The sequence below is a fragment of the Monodon monoceros genome, unplaced genomic scaffold, assembly GCF_005190385.1.
Source record: "Monodon monoceros isolate NGI ecotype Baffin Bay Population unplaced genomic scaffold, NGI_Narwhal_1 Super_Scaffold_10, whole genome shotgun sequence".
NCBI lineage: Eukaryota > Metazoa > Chordata > Mammalia > Artiodactyla > Monodontidae > Monodon > Monodon monoceros.
The window spans coordinates 43,534,410-43,553,214 of record NW_021703766.1 but is presented as its reverse complement, the minus strand read 5'-3'; the positions used below and the strand labels follow the sequence as shown (position 1 = coordinate 43,553,214).

Here is an 18,805-nt window from a genome sequence, read left to right as displayed (position 1 = left end):
TCAAGAGCAAACTTAAAATATATATATAACCTTTATGAAGAAAACACTGAAACACTCATGAAGCATCTGGCATTAGATTTTCTAAAGATATCACACACGAAATCACAAGAGGGAGATTACCCTGCACAAGGGGACAGCGGTCTATCAAGGGTGTTCATGCTGAGAAGCTGAGCAGGTATGGAGACAATGGCAAACAACAGGGCAAATTCTGTATTCAAAGTAGCCAGGTATATCGAATCCTGCAGATTATCACCCCTGGGCCAGATAGCAACTTCTGCTGTCTGCCTGCAGAGTAGGCAACAGATATGCGGGCTAGGGCATGAGAGACAGGCCAGTGGCTGGTCACGTCCAGGGGATATGGCCCCCTCCACAGGCCCAGTTGACAAAGCACTCGTATCTCACAAGAGTTAACTGTGTTTGTTCCAAACAAGTTTAGGCCAGTTTCACATTTTCCTGAAAGTACCCAATTTAATTAAACAATATGTAAACTTATAAGTAACTATGAGAAGAGATTGGTTCTATGAAAATGAAATTGAATACTTTAGAAAAACTGGTTGTAAATACATTGTTAAAAATCATGGCTAACAGGGACATCCCTGGCGGTCCACTGGTTAAGACTCCGTGCTCACAATGCAGGGAGTACAGATTTAATTCCTGGTCAGGGAACTAAGATCCTGCATGCCACATAGCACAGCCAGAAAAACAAAAAACAAAACATGGCTAACAAAAACTAAGTGTGGGAGGGACAACAGTAAAAGATGGGGAAAACATAATAATCAAGAAGTGTTCTGTACTTGTTGCAAATTTGGTTCTTGTTCTACTTAAAAAATTTTTAACTAGAAATAGTAATAGACTATAAATTGTATGTGTGGTTTAGATGAAAAATTAAATAAGGGACACAATGGAAAGAAAGCCTTAGACACATCAAAAGTATTGACAAAGAGCTACATTTTAATGTTGAGAGTAAAAATATTACTTCTATGGTATGTACATAAAATATCTAACCCTTTTTTATGAATAAACAAACCAAATACCAGTCCCAATTCTGTTGGACCAAAGAATTTCTATTCTACTACACAATGCTGATGAGAATATAGAAAAATATAAGCCCTTTCTTTGACCAGTTAAAAATATATAAATATAAAAAATCACAAATGTGATTCCCCCGTTTCAGAGAACCAGCTTTAATTAAATGGAAAATGTCACATAAATTACCTGAACTTAGTACTTAGTCTGTTTAGGCATTTTATTATTAACCACCTTGCTTTGTTGATACAAGACTAGGATATAGAAGATTTGGTTCCAAGGTAATCCTATTTGCATTTCAACACTGTGGACAGAGTACAAAGATCTGAAAATAATAAAACCTAACATCCGAGGAACTGTACTTCTGAAGTATCAATTTTAGTCACATCCTGAATAAGGCCATAGTGAATGCTACCATTGAATAATCCTCATTCTATTCATGATCATCTTTCTGATTTCACTGAGGAAATAACAATAGAAGAATATGCTGTCCTCTCTCCACTACCCAGACCAACTTACTTGCATTCATAACTACATTGTTTTCCCTTTAATTCTCTCTTGTTCCCTGGATCCTATCCCCTTCCTCCACTCCCACCTCAAGGACACTGCTTCCAAATTTATGCTCTCTCTACTGCATCAATTTCCCCCACCTACAGAATCATTCCCATGGGCACACAAACATGGTCTATAATTGCACACCATAAACTACACTGCTTATAACCCAAATCCCCAGTGTAACTACCAACTCCATTTCCCAGCTTCCCTTCATACATACTTCTTCCAGAGTTGTCTTACACCCATCTCATCACTGCCTTACCTACTCTTTTTTTTTTTTTTTTTTTTGCGGTACGCGGGCCTCTCACTGTTGTGGCCTCTCCTGTTGCGGAGCACAGGCTCCGGATGCGCAGGCTCAGCGGCCATGGCTCACGGACCCAGCTGCTCCGCGGCATGTGGGATCTTCCCAGACCGGGGCACGAACCCGTGTCCCCTGCATCGGCAGGCGGACTCTCAACCACTGCGCCACGAGGGAAGCCCTACCTACTCTTATTAAGTCACTCCAATCAGGTTTTAACCCTGACTCCACTAAAATCACTCTTGACAAGGTCACCAGCATTCTCCATCTTGCCAGAATCTGGGGTCAATTCTCATCCTCATTCTCTACTCCTTCCATTTTGAAACATTTTCTTTTGTTTTTATCAGTGGCTGCTCCTTCTGCATGTCCTTTGCCGCCCCCTCTTTCTAACGTCTGAATAGGGGAGTATCCCATGAATCAGTCTTTAGGCCTCTTCTCTTTATCTGCTTTCTTCTACCTGCATGTGTTCCTTAGATGAACACATTCAGACCCATGGATTTCAATTTTAACCATAAAGTGAAGACACCCAGATGGACATCAGGCTGTAACCTCTCCCTGAGCTCCATGTGTATATACATATTCAGCTGCCTACTCAGCATCTAAAACTGGAAAAATAAAAGACAATTCAAACTTAAAATATCCAAAACAGAAACTCTCAACGTCTACCTGCCAACCTGCTCTTCCTATCTTCCCTACCTCAGTAAATTGTGCTTCCATTCACCTAGCTTTTCAAGCTAACACCCTTATCTCCTCCTTTGATATGTCTTTCTTACTTACTGCATTTATAAGTCCATCAGCATGTTCTTTTGGGACTCCCTTCATACATAACCTGAGTCTAACAGCTTCTTACTACCTCCTACGGCTGCCAGCTTTATCCAAACCACCATTACTTCCAGTCTGAACTGAAACTGCTTCCACACTGGTCCTTCCTACTTTTGCACTTGACCAGAGGGATCATTTTAAAACAGAAAGCAGACTATAGCTTCCAATTTCTCTTAATGATTATATTATATGGCCCTTGACTAACTCTGACCTCATCTCTTATTACTTTACTTTCCTCTCCCCCATGTTCTAGCCATAATGGCTTTCAAACATGCAAAGCTAACTTCTTCCTTAGGCCTTTTCTATCTGCTCAGAATGCTCTTCCTCTAGAGTCAAATGGCTTGAGCCCTTACTTCACATCTCTCCTCAAATACCGTCTCCTCAAAAAAACCTTCCTTCATTTGTCCACTTTTCTATATGCATTTATACTTCAGTAAAACTTAACTAAAAAGAAGAAAGAAACAAAGAAAGAAAAGGAAAGGAAAAAATAATGACCTTGTTTAAGATGTCTAACTTTGAATCAACAGTTGTTATTTTGGCTAAATATTTCCTGACTAAACTGATATTATCTTATTCACTTGGAGCCACTGTATTTCATTATTTTTGTAGTATTAACAGTTGTAAATATCATTTAATCAGATGATAGAAAATAAGTTAGGGTTGGGAAAAACAGCATACTTTTCTTTCCTTTGGTAGAAAGTGAATCAGAAGGTATAACCTTATAAACAGTATGGGCACTGAAATGGCTCTGGTGTTACAAAAGAACTTTTAGCCTAAAATGAGTCTCCTCTGTCAGACCTGAATATAACACAGAGCAAAATATAAAGTGACAACATATATCTCTATATCAAGAGTTTTAAGGATCTTTCTTTAACAAAAGGTCCAAGGAGAGATGAAAATAGCACAGAGGTAGAAGCTAAACCAAGGGATCATTTTCCATATAGTCTATTACATTAATGTTTCTTCCTGATGTGAAGGTAGATATATACATACATGGAAAAAGGTAAATAAAAATGATATTCTGTAAACTAAGGATCTATCTTCTAGAGTAATTCACATGAAACTTCAGTTGCTGATAAAACGTATGATATTATTACCACGTCAAGAACACTCATCTCCATAGTCTTCTATTTCCCATTTTTAATTTTATGAGAAAAGTTAGGGAAGAAAGGCTTTCCTGACCATAACTAAAACAGTTTTCCCATCCCATACCATTCTCTATTCCCTTACTGTGCTTACCTTTATTCATAGTAATCCCTTATTACCTAACATTATATTTTCTATTTACTTACTATGTTTCTGTAAATCAGGGTAAATCCTCATAGGGACAGGGATTCTAGTGGTTTTATTTACCACTGTATTGATGGTGTCCAGCATAGTGCCCGGCTCAGAGCCCAGTTGGTCGATCGATCTATCTGTCTGTCTGCCTATCTATCTATACATGCAAAAGAAGAAATCAAAATATAGATAGAATAATATTGGGAACAGAGAGCACCTTTCCATACCTTATGCCCCCTTCAAAGGGGAGGAAAATTAGAGAGAACAACAACAATGAAAAAAGGAGAGTGGTAAATAGGATACAGTAGTACTATGAGTAACCTCAGCTAAGTCCTTAATTTGCTCCCAGGGTCTCAGACCTTTTCTCCTTAGGCCATGGTCTTTCAAAGTGGGTTTTCAAAACAACATCAGAAGGGTGTGCCTCTTCCTTAACTACAGGGAAGTTTTCTCTGGTGATGGTTTCCCCTACTCTATTGGCCCTCATTTACCTGGATATCGTCTTCTTCCTTTCCTCACTACTTTCCAGGGCTCTTTTCCTTGCTCCAATAAGGAAATCACATCTGGTTTAGAAACAAAGCATCCTGGACAGAAGAAAAGAAATGTAAGGTAACGTGGAAATAAAAAATAAATTCACAATTACTTTGATTCAGTTTTGGTTAAATTTTTAATAAACTATAGGTCAAATGGTAATTGATAAAGACTTTAGAACAAAGAAAAGTGAGGTGATTAAAAAACATCATGTTAATATTACATAAGAAATGGAGATTGCAGAGGGAGGGAAAAGGTCTTATTTTCATTTATATTCACACAAGTACTCCTTTTCTTGAGAGCAATAGTGGTTGACAGACGTCTGGGTTCAAATTTTGCCTTTGCCATAACCCAGTAGTGTGACCTTGGACAAGTTACCACTCTGCTTTATTTTCCTCACCTATAAAATAGGGATAATTATAGTACCTATCGTACATGATTGTTGTGCAGGTTATATTAATATATATCCATATCTAAACATTGCCTAGAATATACACTAAGTGCTACATATATTTTATTAGCTATTATTTATTATAATTGCTTTTTTTTTTTTTTTTTTTGCGTTATGCGGGCCTCTCACTGTTGTGGCCTCTCCCATTGCGGAGCACAGGCTCCGGACGCGTAGGCTCCATACGCGCAGGTTCTGGACGCGCAGACTCAGCGGCCCAGCCGCTCCACATGTGGGATCCTCCCGGACCGGGGCACGAACCCGCGTCCCCTGCATTGGCAGGCGGACTCTCAACCACTGCGCCACCAGGGAAGCCCCTATAATTGCTTTTTTTAACATCTTTATTGGAGTATAATTGTTTTACATTGTTGTGTTAGTTTCTGCTGTATAACAAAGTGAATCAGCTATACATATACTTGTATCCCCATATCCCCTCCCTCTTGTGTCTCCCTCCCACCCTCCCTATCCCACCCCTCTAGGTGGTCACAAAGCACCGAGCTGATCTCCCTATGCTATGCAGCTGCTTCCCACTAGCTATCTAATTTACATTTGGTAGTGTATATATGTCCATGCCACTCTCTCACTTCGTCCCAGATTACCCTTCCCCCTCCCTGTGTCCTCAAGTCCATTCTCTATGTCTGCATCTTTATCCCTGTCCTGCCCCTGGGTTCATGAGAACCTTTTTTTTAGATGCCATATATATGTGTTAGCATACGGTATTTGTTTTTCTCTTTCTGACTTACCCTGTATGACAGACTCTAAGTCCATCCACTTCACTACAAATAACTCAATTTCATTTCATTTTATGGCTGAGTAATATTCCATTGTATATATGTGCCACATCTTCTTTATCCATTCATCTGGCGATGGACACTTAGGTTGCTTCCATGTCCTGGCTATTGCAAATAGTGCTGCAATGAACATTGTGGTACATGACTCTTTTTGAATTATGGTTTTCTCAGGGTATATGCCCAGTAGTAGGATTGCTGGGTCATATGGTAGTTCTATTTTTAGTTTTTTAAGGAACCTCCATACTGTTCTCCATAGTGGCTGTATCATATAATTGCTATTTTAATGAGAGGAAAATAAGAAGTTTCCTGAGGCATTTACTGTCTTTTCTTAGGATATTCATACAGTGTTACATGCAAAGTTCTTGGATTTTTAACTTTTAATCATAAAAGTAGGTTGGAGTGAATATGTTTGTTTATTAACATAAGACATGAGTTCTCTTGAACTGTAAATAAATCCGGTTGATACCACTTACCACTAAAAAAATTATGTGTTCATCTGAGAGTCAGAGAAAAACCAAGATATAAGGTCTAGCTATTTTCCTTATAGGTATACCAACAAATAACAAAACACCTATAGCAATTCTGAGTTCAAATACAAAGTGAAGCCTGCTTTCTTTGACACAGATTTCAAACCCAGTCCTTTCATCATTAAGGAAGACCTGAAGGCCACATAAGGATGGGCAAGATGAATACACTTAGTGAAGGTGCTCACTTCCCAACAAAAAGAGCTCAAACCATTCCCTTGAGAACAGGGAGCAGAAATTTAGATAGTTTCTTGAAAGATATTCCTGAAATTTCTAGAGAAGAAAGCTAATTTTGCAGAGAACAGAGTCTAAATTTCTAGAGGCAGATAACCTTACCCAATGAGACCAAGTTGCTGTAGTTCTCCAACATTACATCTCTATACAAATCCCTCTGTTCCAAGTCCAGGTAGTCCCACTCCTCCTGAGAGAAATCTATGGACACATCACTGAACATCACTGATCCCTGAAATGACAAACCATACAACTGAAATTAAAGAATATTTGTTTTAAGATGGGAGAAAAAAATGGAAGAGATACTGCAGGAAATGGATCATAGAGCAAGCAAACAGGCTTGGGCTGGAAGCCCGTAACACAGTAGTTAGGAAATGAGTGTGCTTGAAGCAGGATGCCTATATGTTCCTGAAGGATCCTGTTGCTACAGATACAGCCTCTTGTATACTCTAGCATATCTTAACTATCCAAACACATCTGGGAAATAAATAATCAGTATGTATGCATGTATTTATGTATGTATGTATTTATTTATGCTGTGCCAGGTCTTAGTTGTGGCATGCAGGATCTTTAGTTGCAGTATGCAGACTTCTTAGTTGCAGCATGCGGACTCTTAGTTGCGGCATGCATGCGGGACCTAGTTCCCTGACCAGGGCACAAACCCGGGCCCCTTGCACTGGGAGCGTGGAATCTTACCCATTGGACCACCAGGGAAGTCCCTCAGTTTTCTAATTAAATGAAATACTGTGTATAAGCCTTCTGTCTGTTGTATGTCTCCCTCACAAATTCTCAAAATATGTGTTCTTCCACCCTTTCCCCTTAAAGAACAAGATTTTTTTTAAAAAGTTTTCCTATGATATCTCTATGTTGGAAAAGGATCTGAATACAATTAAAACTTTCTTCCAAGTTCACCATTGAATCAGATCATCAACATTTCCCCATTTATGACAAATTCTTTTATGAAATTTAAAAAATTGGTTGTATAATAGTCTATGCAATAGATATCTGCATGATCTTATCTATCATTTTCCATCCCTCACTGTATGCATTCATTATTCCTGAGTTAGAGGATACTGATGTAGATTCTGGATACTGGTGATCCAGAATCACAAAGATGTCATTCTAGACTAGCTCATCCAGTTCCAATATAAATGGTATACAACTCTTAGGGATTTCCAGAGAAGATACTTGAGCTCCCTGCATACAAGACCCAACCATAATCCTACCTAGTCCTAAAAGCCTCATAAAGCATGAGATCTCACCATGTACTGAGGCTGAGGTCAACCAACAGCAAATCTTACCTACTTGGAAAACTCAAGTTTGGAAAAAATTTAGCGATTTCCCATGAGCAGTCAAATGGGCCCATACTCTCTCAACTACTCAAAAGAGATGGTGAAATGTCTCCCTAAAGGGATTTCATTTCTGCTCCACTGCAGCTTTTAGCAGAAGACTGAGCACATATAACAGATGCTGAATGATTTGTTCAATGAATACATGAACAATGACTGGAAAAAAGAGGACTCACAAGGAGGGCATTGTACTATTTATTTGGCCTCATCTCTCACTGGATTTGGAGGAAATGGGTCCTTAGATGGGGCTCTGATAAGTAAGAAGTTTCAGGATAAAGAAAAGTTTATAGGAACTTAACTTCCAGAAGGTGAAAGAAACAGCAACTTACATGGGCCATGGTTTAGAAATTCAAGAACTGGTCAGTCCTCCTTGGGGTTTACTTGCCTGGAGAAGCACAGTTCACAGAGGCCAGAGCTAGGGGGAGAAAAAGGGGGCCATGAGATAGGCCTCAGAACTCTCAAAATGACTCAGTTTAATATATTCTTTCCCCTCCCTGGACCTCCCCACCACACACACACACACACACACACACACACACACACACACACGGAAATTTGAGGAAGTATGGACAAATCTAATCCCTACTTATAAATTTCAGGGCTGATAAGGGACCACATCATCTAAACCAGAATCTCTTTCAAAACCTCACAAGCCTGCTTAAATTAAACAGATACAAGGAGAGAAATCCATAGGACCAATGCTAGCAGCCGTTACCACTGAGAAATTACTGCACTGGCAGCCCTGCCTGCCTGCAGTCAGAACAATAACTTCCAGAATCCTCTGGGCTCATAACTATTTTCAATCAGAATCATCCACATTGCTTTCCTGGATGACTTCATCTGTCATTCTGTTTCTTACAACCTAGGCTGAAGAGGTGTGAATTCATGTTGTCAGCAGTTAGACAATAACATATATCTATTTATCAAGACTTTTCACAAGAAAATGAAATAAAAGGCATCCAAACTGGAAAGGAAGAAGTAAAACTATCTCTATATTATACATAGAAAATCCTAAGGACCCCACAGGAAAACTGTTAGAATAAAAGAATTCAGTAAAGTTGCAGGATACAAAATCAATTTACAAAAATCAGGTGCATTTATATCTACTAATAATGAACTATAAGAAAGAGAAATTAAGAAAACAATCCCATTTATAATTGCATCAACAGAATAAAATAACTAGGAATATATTTAACCAAGGAGGTTAAATAGACCTGTACACTGAAAACTATAAGACACTGATGAAAGAAACTGAAGATGATGCAAATAAATAGAAAGATATTCAATGTTCATAAATTAGAAGAATTAATATTGTTAAAATGTCCATACTGCCCAGAGCAATCTACAGATTAAATGCAATCTCTATCAAAATTCCACTGGAATATTCCACAGAACTAGAACAAACAACCCTAAAAGTTGTATGGAACCACAAAAGGCCCCAAATAGCCAAAGCAATCTTGAGAAAGAAGAAAAAATCTGGAGGCATCATGCTTCCTGATTTCAAACTATATTACAAAGCTACAGTAATCAAAACAATATGATATTGCCCCCCCTGCAAAAAAAAAAACAGCTATATAGGTCAATGGAACAGAATAGAGAGCCCAGAAATAAAACCCATGTGTACATGATCAATTAATTTACAAAAAGGAGCCAAGAATATACAGTGGGAAAAGGACAGTCTCTTCAATAAATGGTGTTGGGAAAACCAGACAGCCACATGCAAAAGAATGAAACTGGACCACTATTTCATACCATGCACAAAAATGAACTCAAAATGGATTAAAGACTTGAATGTTTAAGACCTGAAACCGTAAAACTCCTAGAAGAAAACGCAGGAGGTAAGTGCCTAGACATAGGTCTTGGTGATGATTTATTGACATTAAAAGTAAAGGCAACAAAAGCAAAAATAAACAAGTGGGGCTACATCAAACTAAAAATCTTCTGCACAGCAAAGGAATCATCAACAAAATGAAAAGGCAACCTACTGAATAGGAGAAAATATTTGCAAATCATATATCTAATAAGGGATCAATTCCAAAATATATAAAGAACCCATACAATAGCAAAAAAAAGAATCTTGATTAAAAAATGGGCAGATCTAAATAGACATTTTTCCAAAGAAGTCATAACAGATGGCCAGCAGGTACATGAAAAGATGCCCAACATCACAATTGTCAGGGAAATGCAAACCAAAACCACAATGAGATATCATCATACACCTGTTAGAATGGCTATTATCAAAAAGACAAGAAATAAATGTTGGCAAGAATGTGGAGAAAAGGGAACCTTTGTGCACTGTTGGCAGGAATGTAAATTGGTACAGCCATTATGGAAAACAGTATGGAGGTTTCTCAAAAAATTAAAAATAGACCTACCATATGATCCAGCAATTGCACTACTAGGTATTTTCTGAAGAAAATGAAAACACTAATTTGAAAAGATTTATGCATCCCCATGTTCACTGCAACATTATTTACAACAGCCAAATTATGGAAACAACCTAAATGTCCATCGATGGATTAATTGATAAAGAAAATGTGAAACACACACACACAGGAATATTATTCAGCCATAAAAAGTATAAAAGTTTGGCGTGGTTGGGGTTGGTGGCTGACTTCACGGGCGCACGCCCTGGCCCACCGGCCGGATGGATTTGGACCTCCTGCGAAGGAAGGCCGGCCGGGGACGTGTCTCCCGCCGGGCGGAAGGGACGGGGGCGAGGTGTGTGCATTGCCGCTTCTGCCCCCACCCCTTGATTTTATTTATTCAAGAAATAAGGGAATAAAGGGAAATTTGACAAAATACCCTGGCCATTTTCAGAGTTGAAGGCATCCACCAGGGATACTTCTGTCCCCAGCATCTACCCGGGCGGCACAAGTGGCACTGGCTGGAGCCCACCTCGACTCCAGGGGATTATCCCTCGCGCTGGATCAACACCAGCCTCAGGCCTCACCCCCATGTCCCAGCTCCGCCCCTCCCCTGGTCAGCAGTTTGGGTCACCGGCCGTGCTCCTTGACCCTTCTCTGCAGAGGTCACTGAGCGACCTTGGGGCGAGACGGGTGGGCTTATTTTTCAAGGCGGAAGAATACTAAGCGGTTTCAAGATTGCAACTTTTTCAAGAAGGGAAAGTCCCTTCTACTTTGGCCCGTTAAGTTTTTTCTTCTTTTTCAGTAAAATTTATGGTAAGAAAAAAAAAAAAGAATAAAATTTTGCCATTTTCAGCAACACAGACGGACCTTGAGTGCATCATGCTAAGCGGAATAAGTCAGACACAGAAAAACAAATACTGTATAATCTTGCTTATATGTAAAATTAAAAAAACACAAACTCTAACCAAGCTCACAGATACAAAGAACAGATTAGTAGCTTCCAGAGGTGGGGGGATGGGAGGGGTGGAGAGGGTGATATGGTTGAAGTGGGGGGGCAAAGGGACAAACTTCTAGTTTTAAAATTAATGTCATGGGTTGTAATGTATAGCATGGTGATATAGTTTATATATATATATATATAATATAGTATTGCATATTTGAAAGCTTCTAAGAGAGCAGTTCTTATCACAAGAAAAAGAAAATTGTAACCATGTATGTCTACAGATGTTAACTAGACTTACTGTGATCATTTTGCAATATATGCAAATATCAAATCATTATGTTGTACACTTGAAATTAAAACAGTGTTCTATGTCAATTATACATCAATTAAAAAAAGAAGAGGAAAAAAAGGACTTCTATATGATAGGTATTTTATATGTTAATTGTATCTGCAGGATTGCTATGTAGTATCGTAATTATCCTATCTATGCAATGGATCAGAAAATTCACACTAAAAGAAGTGAAATCACTTGCAGAAATTCAGTTAATAAGTAGCAAAGCTGCATTTGAAATCCTTATTTTTCTAACCACAAAGTCAGCTCTCTTTCACCTCTAGCTCTTGCCCCTGAAACCCAGAATCTCTTGTCCCAGTGAGAGAAACATGAGGAGGTATGACTCACTAAAACATAGAAATAACACATCAAATTACCTAAAGATATTAAACCTCATTTTAAGAGTACTGATGTCCATATTAGCAAGCCTATAAGGATATGAACATTCTAACCTGTAGACTGCACAAAATTTAAAGTAGGTACAAGCAGCATTTAAACCATGAAAACCCTTTGATGCAGAAATTCTAACTTATGGGATTAAAGAAAATATTAAATAATTGTATATATGGACAAAAATGTAAAAGTGTGCTGACAGACATTATTCCTAGGGGAAAAAAGCTTTCCAGAACTGAAGCATCCTTCAGTAGAAATAGATTTAATAAATTATAAAGCATCCATAGAGTGAAAAAACTTTCCATTTAAAAATTATGATGTAGGGCTTCCCTGGTGGTGCAGTGGTTAAGAATCCACCTGCCAATGCAGGGGACACGGGTTCAAGCCCTGGTCCGGGAAGATCCCACATGCCCCAGAGCAACTAAGCCCGTGCGCCACAACTACTGAGCTTGCATGCCTAGAGCCCGCGAGCCACACAAGAAAAGCCCCCGCAATGAGAAGCCTGCACACCACAATGAAGAATAGCCCCCACTCGCCACAACCAGAGAAAAGCCCACACGCAGCAACGAAGACCCAATGCAGGCAATATAAAATAAATAAATTTTTAAAAAATTTTTAATAAATAAAAATAAAAAAATTAAAATTATGATGTAGATCTTTAATAGGAAAGATGGAAATATGTTTACTACATGTTGCTGAGTGAAGAATGCAGGTAACAACAGTTGTGAGTACTGTGATCCTGTCATGGCAGGTAAAAACACCTATATGTATCTATATATTCATGTATGTGCAAAGTAATCACTAAATGCTAACCTTTATTATTAAAAATTTTTTTCGATTGAGGCATAGTTGATGGAAAATATTATATAAGTTTAAGCTTTAGAAAGTACACAGACATACAAAATATTCAAGACATGCAGTCTTTAGAAAAATAAAATGAAATGGTTATTATAATTATATTTGTAAAGTATACATATATATTGGCATAAAGAGGTACTAACAAGCATCAACACACAGAAAAAAATCTGCAAAGATTACTATTTCTACATTTTTTCTTCTTTTTGCTTACATGTACTAATTTTCTTCTTTTTGCTTACATGTACTTCATAATTTTCTTTTTTGCTTACATATACTTCATAATTTTCTTCTTTTTGCTTACATGTACTTCATAATTTTATATGGCCATATATACCCTTGAAATATATATATATTTTAAAATTTTATAAACAGGAACTTCTTCTTCAAGTAGGTGAAAGAGATTTTTTAAAGCAGTCATCCCTTGAACCTGGAGGAAAAAAGCTGCTATTTTTTCATTTATTTCAGCTCCCAATATCTGAACCAACTCTATGATTTCTAAGTTTCTGCTGCCTCTCATAACTTTTTGACTGATGAACTTATCTTGGTTCTGAATTAGTCATTTTAGTCACGATGCCCTCCAAAGAGCTAATGAATTGTCTTTCTTCTGTTGGTCTCGCCCTGCATCAACGTCATGAGGAAAAAATAAACTGTGAGACAAAGCTTATTACATAAAATCCAGTGACCTCCACAGAAATCTGATGGGTTTGGTACTATTTGGTCACAACCTGATAGTGCTTGCTATAATCAGATGATGTCTCCTTTCCAGGAACTCCCAAGCCATGCCATCAGACTTCTTCATTGACTTTATTTTAGTCTTACTCCTGTAGAGGTTTATCTACCTTGATAGATAAAAAGCAACTTAAGGATTTTAGTTACTGTATTTTCCCCAAGCACTAACACAGGATCTGGCATGATATGAGTTCTTTTTAAATGTCTGATAATTTAACCTAGAAATTCCAATTCTAGGAATTTATCCTTAGGGAATATTTGTAAAAGTATACACAAAGGAGTATATGCAAGGAAGTTCTTCAAAGAATAATTTATAACCAAAAGAATACCTAACAATAGTCAACAAGCTAAATAAATTATGTTCCACTGTATGATGGCATATTATACAATTATTAATAATGATGATACTGGTTCATATTAATTAATGAAGAAAGATATCCATGATAAACTGCCAAGTACACTAGGCAGACTAAAAAGAATATGCACAATGTTGGGAGGTGATTGACTCTCACATATGAAAAACACAGGCTTTGTTGTCAGGATCCAGTATGTGAATCTAAGCTCTGACAGTTATCAACTAGGAGGCTTTGGACACGTTACTAATTTTCAGTGCCTCTGTTCCCTCATAGAAAAACTGGAGAATAATAACAGTATCTAGGGGACTTCCCTGGTGGTCCAGTGGTTAAGACTTCGCCTCCCAATGCAGGGGGTACAGGTTCGATCCCTGGTCGGGGAGCTAAGATCCCACATGCCTGGAAGCCAAAAAATGAAAACATAAAAACAGAAGCAATACTGTAACAAATTCAATAAAGACTTTAAAAATGGACCACATCAAAAAAATACAGTATCTATCTTATAGGGTTGTTGTGAACCGTTAATATAAAGAACTTAAAGCAGCTTATTATAAGCACTGAATAAAATGAAAAACATGACATGTCCATTCTATTTATTAAAGAAAATTAACAATTTTTAATTAAAAATTTTAAATTTTTGATAAATCATCTCTAATAATTTTTTTTTAAGGAACATTTATTTTTTGGCCGCATTGGGTCTTCGTTGCTACGTGCAGGCTTTCTCTAGTTGCGGTGAGCGGGGACTACTCTTCATTGCGGTGCGCGGGCTTCTCATTGCGGTGGCTTCTCATGTTGCGGAGCATGGGCTCCAGGCACGCGGGGTTCAGTAGTTGTGGCACGCAGCCTCAGTAGCTGTGGCTCATGGGCTTGGTAGTTGTGGCTCGCGGGCTCTAGAGCGCAGGCTCAGTAGCTGTGGAGCACGGGCCTAGTTGCTCCACGGCATGTGGGATCCTCCAGGAGCAGGGTTCAAACCCGTGTCCCTTGCACTGGCAGGTGGATTCTCAACCACTGAGCCACCAGGGAAGCCCTCTAATAATTTTAATACTAGCATGCCCTTTCTCTTTTTCCTTAACAGTAAATTTTTTGAGATTTTCACAACTGGCCTTTCTTAACAGCATCAATAAATTTTAGAACTAGGCTTAAGAAAGTAATTAACAAAAATCAATGCCTCCATAACTAAAAAGTGTAAATTCTTGAAAAGTTTTTCAAATTAGAGGGGAACCATTGCACTCCCCTTTACCCTGTATAGGCATAACAATATAATAAATCTTATGACTGCACTGGATTGCTTTTTCATAGTGTTGGAGAGTCTTTATCTTTTTAAATAACCAATTTTTATGATTCTATTTTGCAAACCAAACATATATACACAAGTGCACAAAAAAATATTTGGAAACACAAACATCAGAATTGTAATATTCATTAACTCTGGATGATGTGACTAAGGGCATTTAAAATTTTTTTCTTAAAACTTCCTTAGGTTCCTGCATTTTTTTTCTTTTTACAATAAACCTGCATGAATTCTATCATCAGAAACAAAAATTAAATTACTATTTCCATACAAATAAAATAGAGTTGGGAGAGGGAGTACCTTCCAGTTGTTAAGAGAAATGTGAGTCATAGGCCTGTGACATGAGAGGGTTCTACACACACACACACACAGACACACACACACGCACACACAAATTAGCATGGCAGAAATAAATAACTGTTCTTTTACTGTTCATCAAAACGATAAGCTATCTTCACAATCCTTCTCCTGTAACTGAACACAATGAAGGTAAACAGCATTCCCAAATTTAGAAAGAGTATACCAAAGCAGACAGAACAGTATTTGGTATACAACGGATGCTTTACCTCCTCCTTTCTCCACTGAATAACTATTAAATTTTCATATTAGATATATCATTGCAAAATGTCACACAAACCCCTAGTTTATTAAAAGGAATTCATACATAACTAAAAATGTCTTGAGTCATCTTGTTCAAAACTGTAACTATTGCTTAAAATTGATCATTTTACTTCTTTTCCTTCTCATGAGTCAATACCAATGGCATAAAATTGCATCATATGGACGGAATGTGATTTATTTAATAATTTCCTATAATTAGACACATTTTAATTGATCTTATCTTACCTTATTTTATTTATTTTTGGCTGCACCACGCAGCTTACAGAATCTTAGTTCCCTGACCTGGGATTGAACCCAGTGGCCCACGGCAGTGAAAGCGTGGAGTCTTAACCACTGGACCCCCAGGGAATTCCCATAGATACTAATTTTATATAGTTCTTATTTCAAAGAACATTCTCAGACATTAGCCTTTGATTCTAGGCCAATGGATCTGAATCTTTTTGGGTCATGTTTGATAATCTCATTAAATTATGCACTTCCTTCCCAGAAAAATGGCATATTATCAACTATTATAATTTCACATACAATCTCAAAGGGTTTCTGGTAAAGTGAAAGCCCCAAATGGATTTAAATTACCACTAGTTAAGAATTCCTATTCAAACCATTTGAGTACCTCATTTTGTTTTTAAATTTTTATTGGAGTATAGTTGCTTTACAATGTTGTGTTAGTTTCTACTGTACAGCAAAGTGAATCAGCTATACCTATACATATAGCCCCTCTTTTTTGGATTTCCTCCACATTTAGGTCACTGCAGAGCATTGAGTAGAGTTCCCTGGAGCACCTCAATTTTTTAAACTAGGAAATGTTCAACACAATTAGCATGGTATTTCCATTTTTCCTGATCTATTGGAGGCCGATGGGGAATTGCTCCAAATCACCACTTAACAACAAATAGCTAATGTTTATTAAGTACTTATGAAGTATCAGGCACTGTTATAAGACCTTTACACATAGTTAAAAAAAAGAAAGCTCTCAGAAGTAAGGGGAAGTATCTGCCACATGGATATATGCATATAGGCACTAGGGAGGGGAACTACATATCAAATTAATGGACAGGTCATACTAAGCAGAAGGAAGCAAATGTTTACAGGTTCTAAAAAATAAAAATGCATTTCACAGAACAAGTGGAAATACCTGCTCGTCTTGACCTTGACTTTTAAGTGGGCAGTAGGAATTCATTCCTCCTCCTCATCAGAACCCTTTTCTTAGTTTGACAAGACTGAGGAAGAAAGGAATCTTAAGACAATATAGGCCTTCCTTGGAGCCCTGCCCACGCCGGCTAAATTAGGGCACGTCACGACCGCATCTGTCCCCACCACCCACCACCCACTCACGCCCAGAGTAAGGAAGAGGAAGGGTACTGACTCTTCCCAGTAATAGAGAAAAGCCAGGGTCACGGTTGTGCGGAGAGGGAATTCCGTGGCTCCGAAACCTGCAGGTGGAAAGTGCGGAGCTGTGTGAGCAGCCGTGCGTGTGTCCGCGTGCGCCCGCCGGAGAATGTAGTGCGCTGGGAATACTCCCAGGAGCCAGCCTGGGGTGCATGTTCAGTTCTAACATTCTTATCCCAAGACGGATCTGAGTCTTTTTGCTGGGAGTCTTTTCTCTGGCTCTCAGTTACCTGACTGGGGGCCATTTCTCTGCGGCTGGCAGAAGATTCAGCCGTGACGCTAGGGTCGGAGTCACCCAGTCCACGGCAACCGACGGTCACACAAGAGGCTCTGCACCCCATTCCGTCACACAAACGCCATCACCCACTAGTTCCAGCCTCACAACCGCACACAGTCCCGATGCCATACCCCGGTGAAGTCACGCCCACAGACACACCACACCGTTACACCTCCGCGGTTCTCACGCCCACTCGGGGCTGAGATGCTGGGCTCCCAACACTCTGAGGTGCTGCAGCGCTTCCCTTCCCTCTCCCTCATCCCCGGGCCGCAACGCCTTTCCTACCGATGGCCAGAACAAATGCTCCGAGCCAGGACTGCTCACCTGGGGCACCGAACCCGTCTCACGGTGATGCCCAGTGGAAGAGAGCGCGCGACACCTCAAGTAAGTCCACAGCCCCCGGAGCCTAACGGGCCGCGCGCGGGGCTTGTTGGGAGCGCAGGCTGCACGCACTGAGTGCGCAGGCGCGGCCGAGCCCCAGGGGGCGGAGCGTCATTGAGTGAGCTGCTTTGCGTGGGATGTGTCGAGTGAGCCCGAGATCCAGTCGCTCCGCAGTGGGGCGGGGTTCTCGGCTCTTTGTCCTGAGGAAGTCGCGGCTGGGCCGGAGCGGGGCGGGGACGGACTACAGGCGCATTAAAGAGGGATGTGTATGCGAAAATAGGACTCTCCGCGGGGCCAACCGGAGAGGTCCATGACCAAGGACAGCGCTTGTGTATCTGTCTTTGGAGTGGTTCCGGATGCGATTTTTTTCATTGAATGTGGCTGGTTGTGTTTGAGATGGTGCGACTGCTGGGATTGGAATGCGGTTTATGAAGATTTTATGACTGGAATTGTGTCGGGCTGTGTCGGACTGAGAATGTTGTGAGGGCCTGTGAGATAGTGGAGCTGACTGTGAGTGCATGAGGTTGCGTTTCTGTGAACGTGTCTGTAATTGAGCATTTCTGTGGCTCGGTTTTGATAGATTTGTTTTCCTTGGGCCTTCTCTGCAGACCCTGGATGTGAGTCACTCAGTGTGTGTCTTAGAAACGACCTGCCTGATTGTGTGGCGAGTGTGTGTGCTTCTGGTATGTTCCTGCAGGACTGAGGAGGTGGCTATCTGGATGATTGGATGTGACCAGGAGCCTCATTCTCCTCAGCTCTGAAGAGGGAAAGGAATATTGCATCTTCAAGGAGCGTCAACTTTACTGAAGGATTTAGTGAAAAAACGGATTTTTCTGGGAAATCATTTCACATTTAATCACAGGCTTCTTATGGAGAAAAATGCAAATAAGCATTACTTTAAAAATAAGATTTCAAAGGAAATTTCGGCATAGAGTAGTTGATTTGCTTCTGCCCCAAATTCCCATGAGTGGGCTTTCCCTCTCATGGGAAAGGGGGTTTTGTTAGGAACATTTAAGAAGC

The 18,805-nt window shown here is 39.5% G+C and overlaps 2 protein-coding genes across 2 annotated transcripts in view; both read right to left on the bottom strand.

The window, feature by feature from the left end:
* The window catches only part of LOC114889515 (zinc finger protein 420-like), a 140,083-nt gene that overhangs the window by 61,574 nt on the left and 59,704 nt on the right, over nucleotides 1-18,805 (bottom strand).
* ZFP82 (ZFP82 zinc finger protein) lies at nucleotides 4,443-17,799 on the bottom strand. The gene is made up of 4 exons (XM_029212858.1): nucleotides 17,729-17,799; nucleotides 8,180-8,265; nucleotides 6,607-6,733; nucleotides 4,443-4,560 (listed from the first exon to the last, which is right to left on the bottom strand). Exons 2-4 carry the CDS (start codon nucleotides 8,186-8,188, stop codon nucleotides 4,460-4,462), a joined length of 237 nt encoding a protein of 78 aa, XP_029068691.1. The 5' UTR covers nucleotides 8,189-8,265; nucleotides 17,729-17,799; the 3' UTR covers nucleotides 4,443-4,459.

What these genes read in the sequence shown, in the direction of transcription:
- ZFP82 (XM_029212858.1), bottom strand. An exon ending in CAGCAACTTGGTCTCATTGG is followed by an intron (nt 4,561 to 6,606) that starts GTAAGGTTATCT and finishes TCTTCTGTCCAG; the next exon opens with GATGCTTTGTTTCTAAACCA.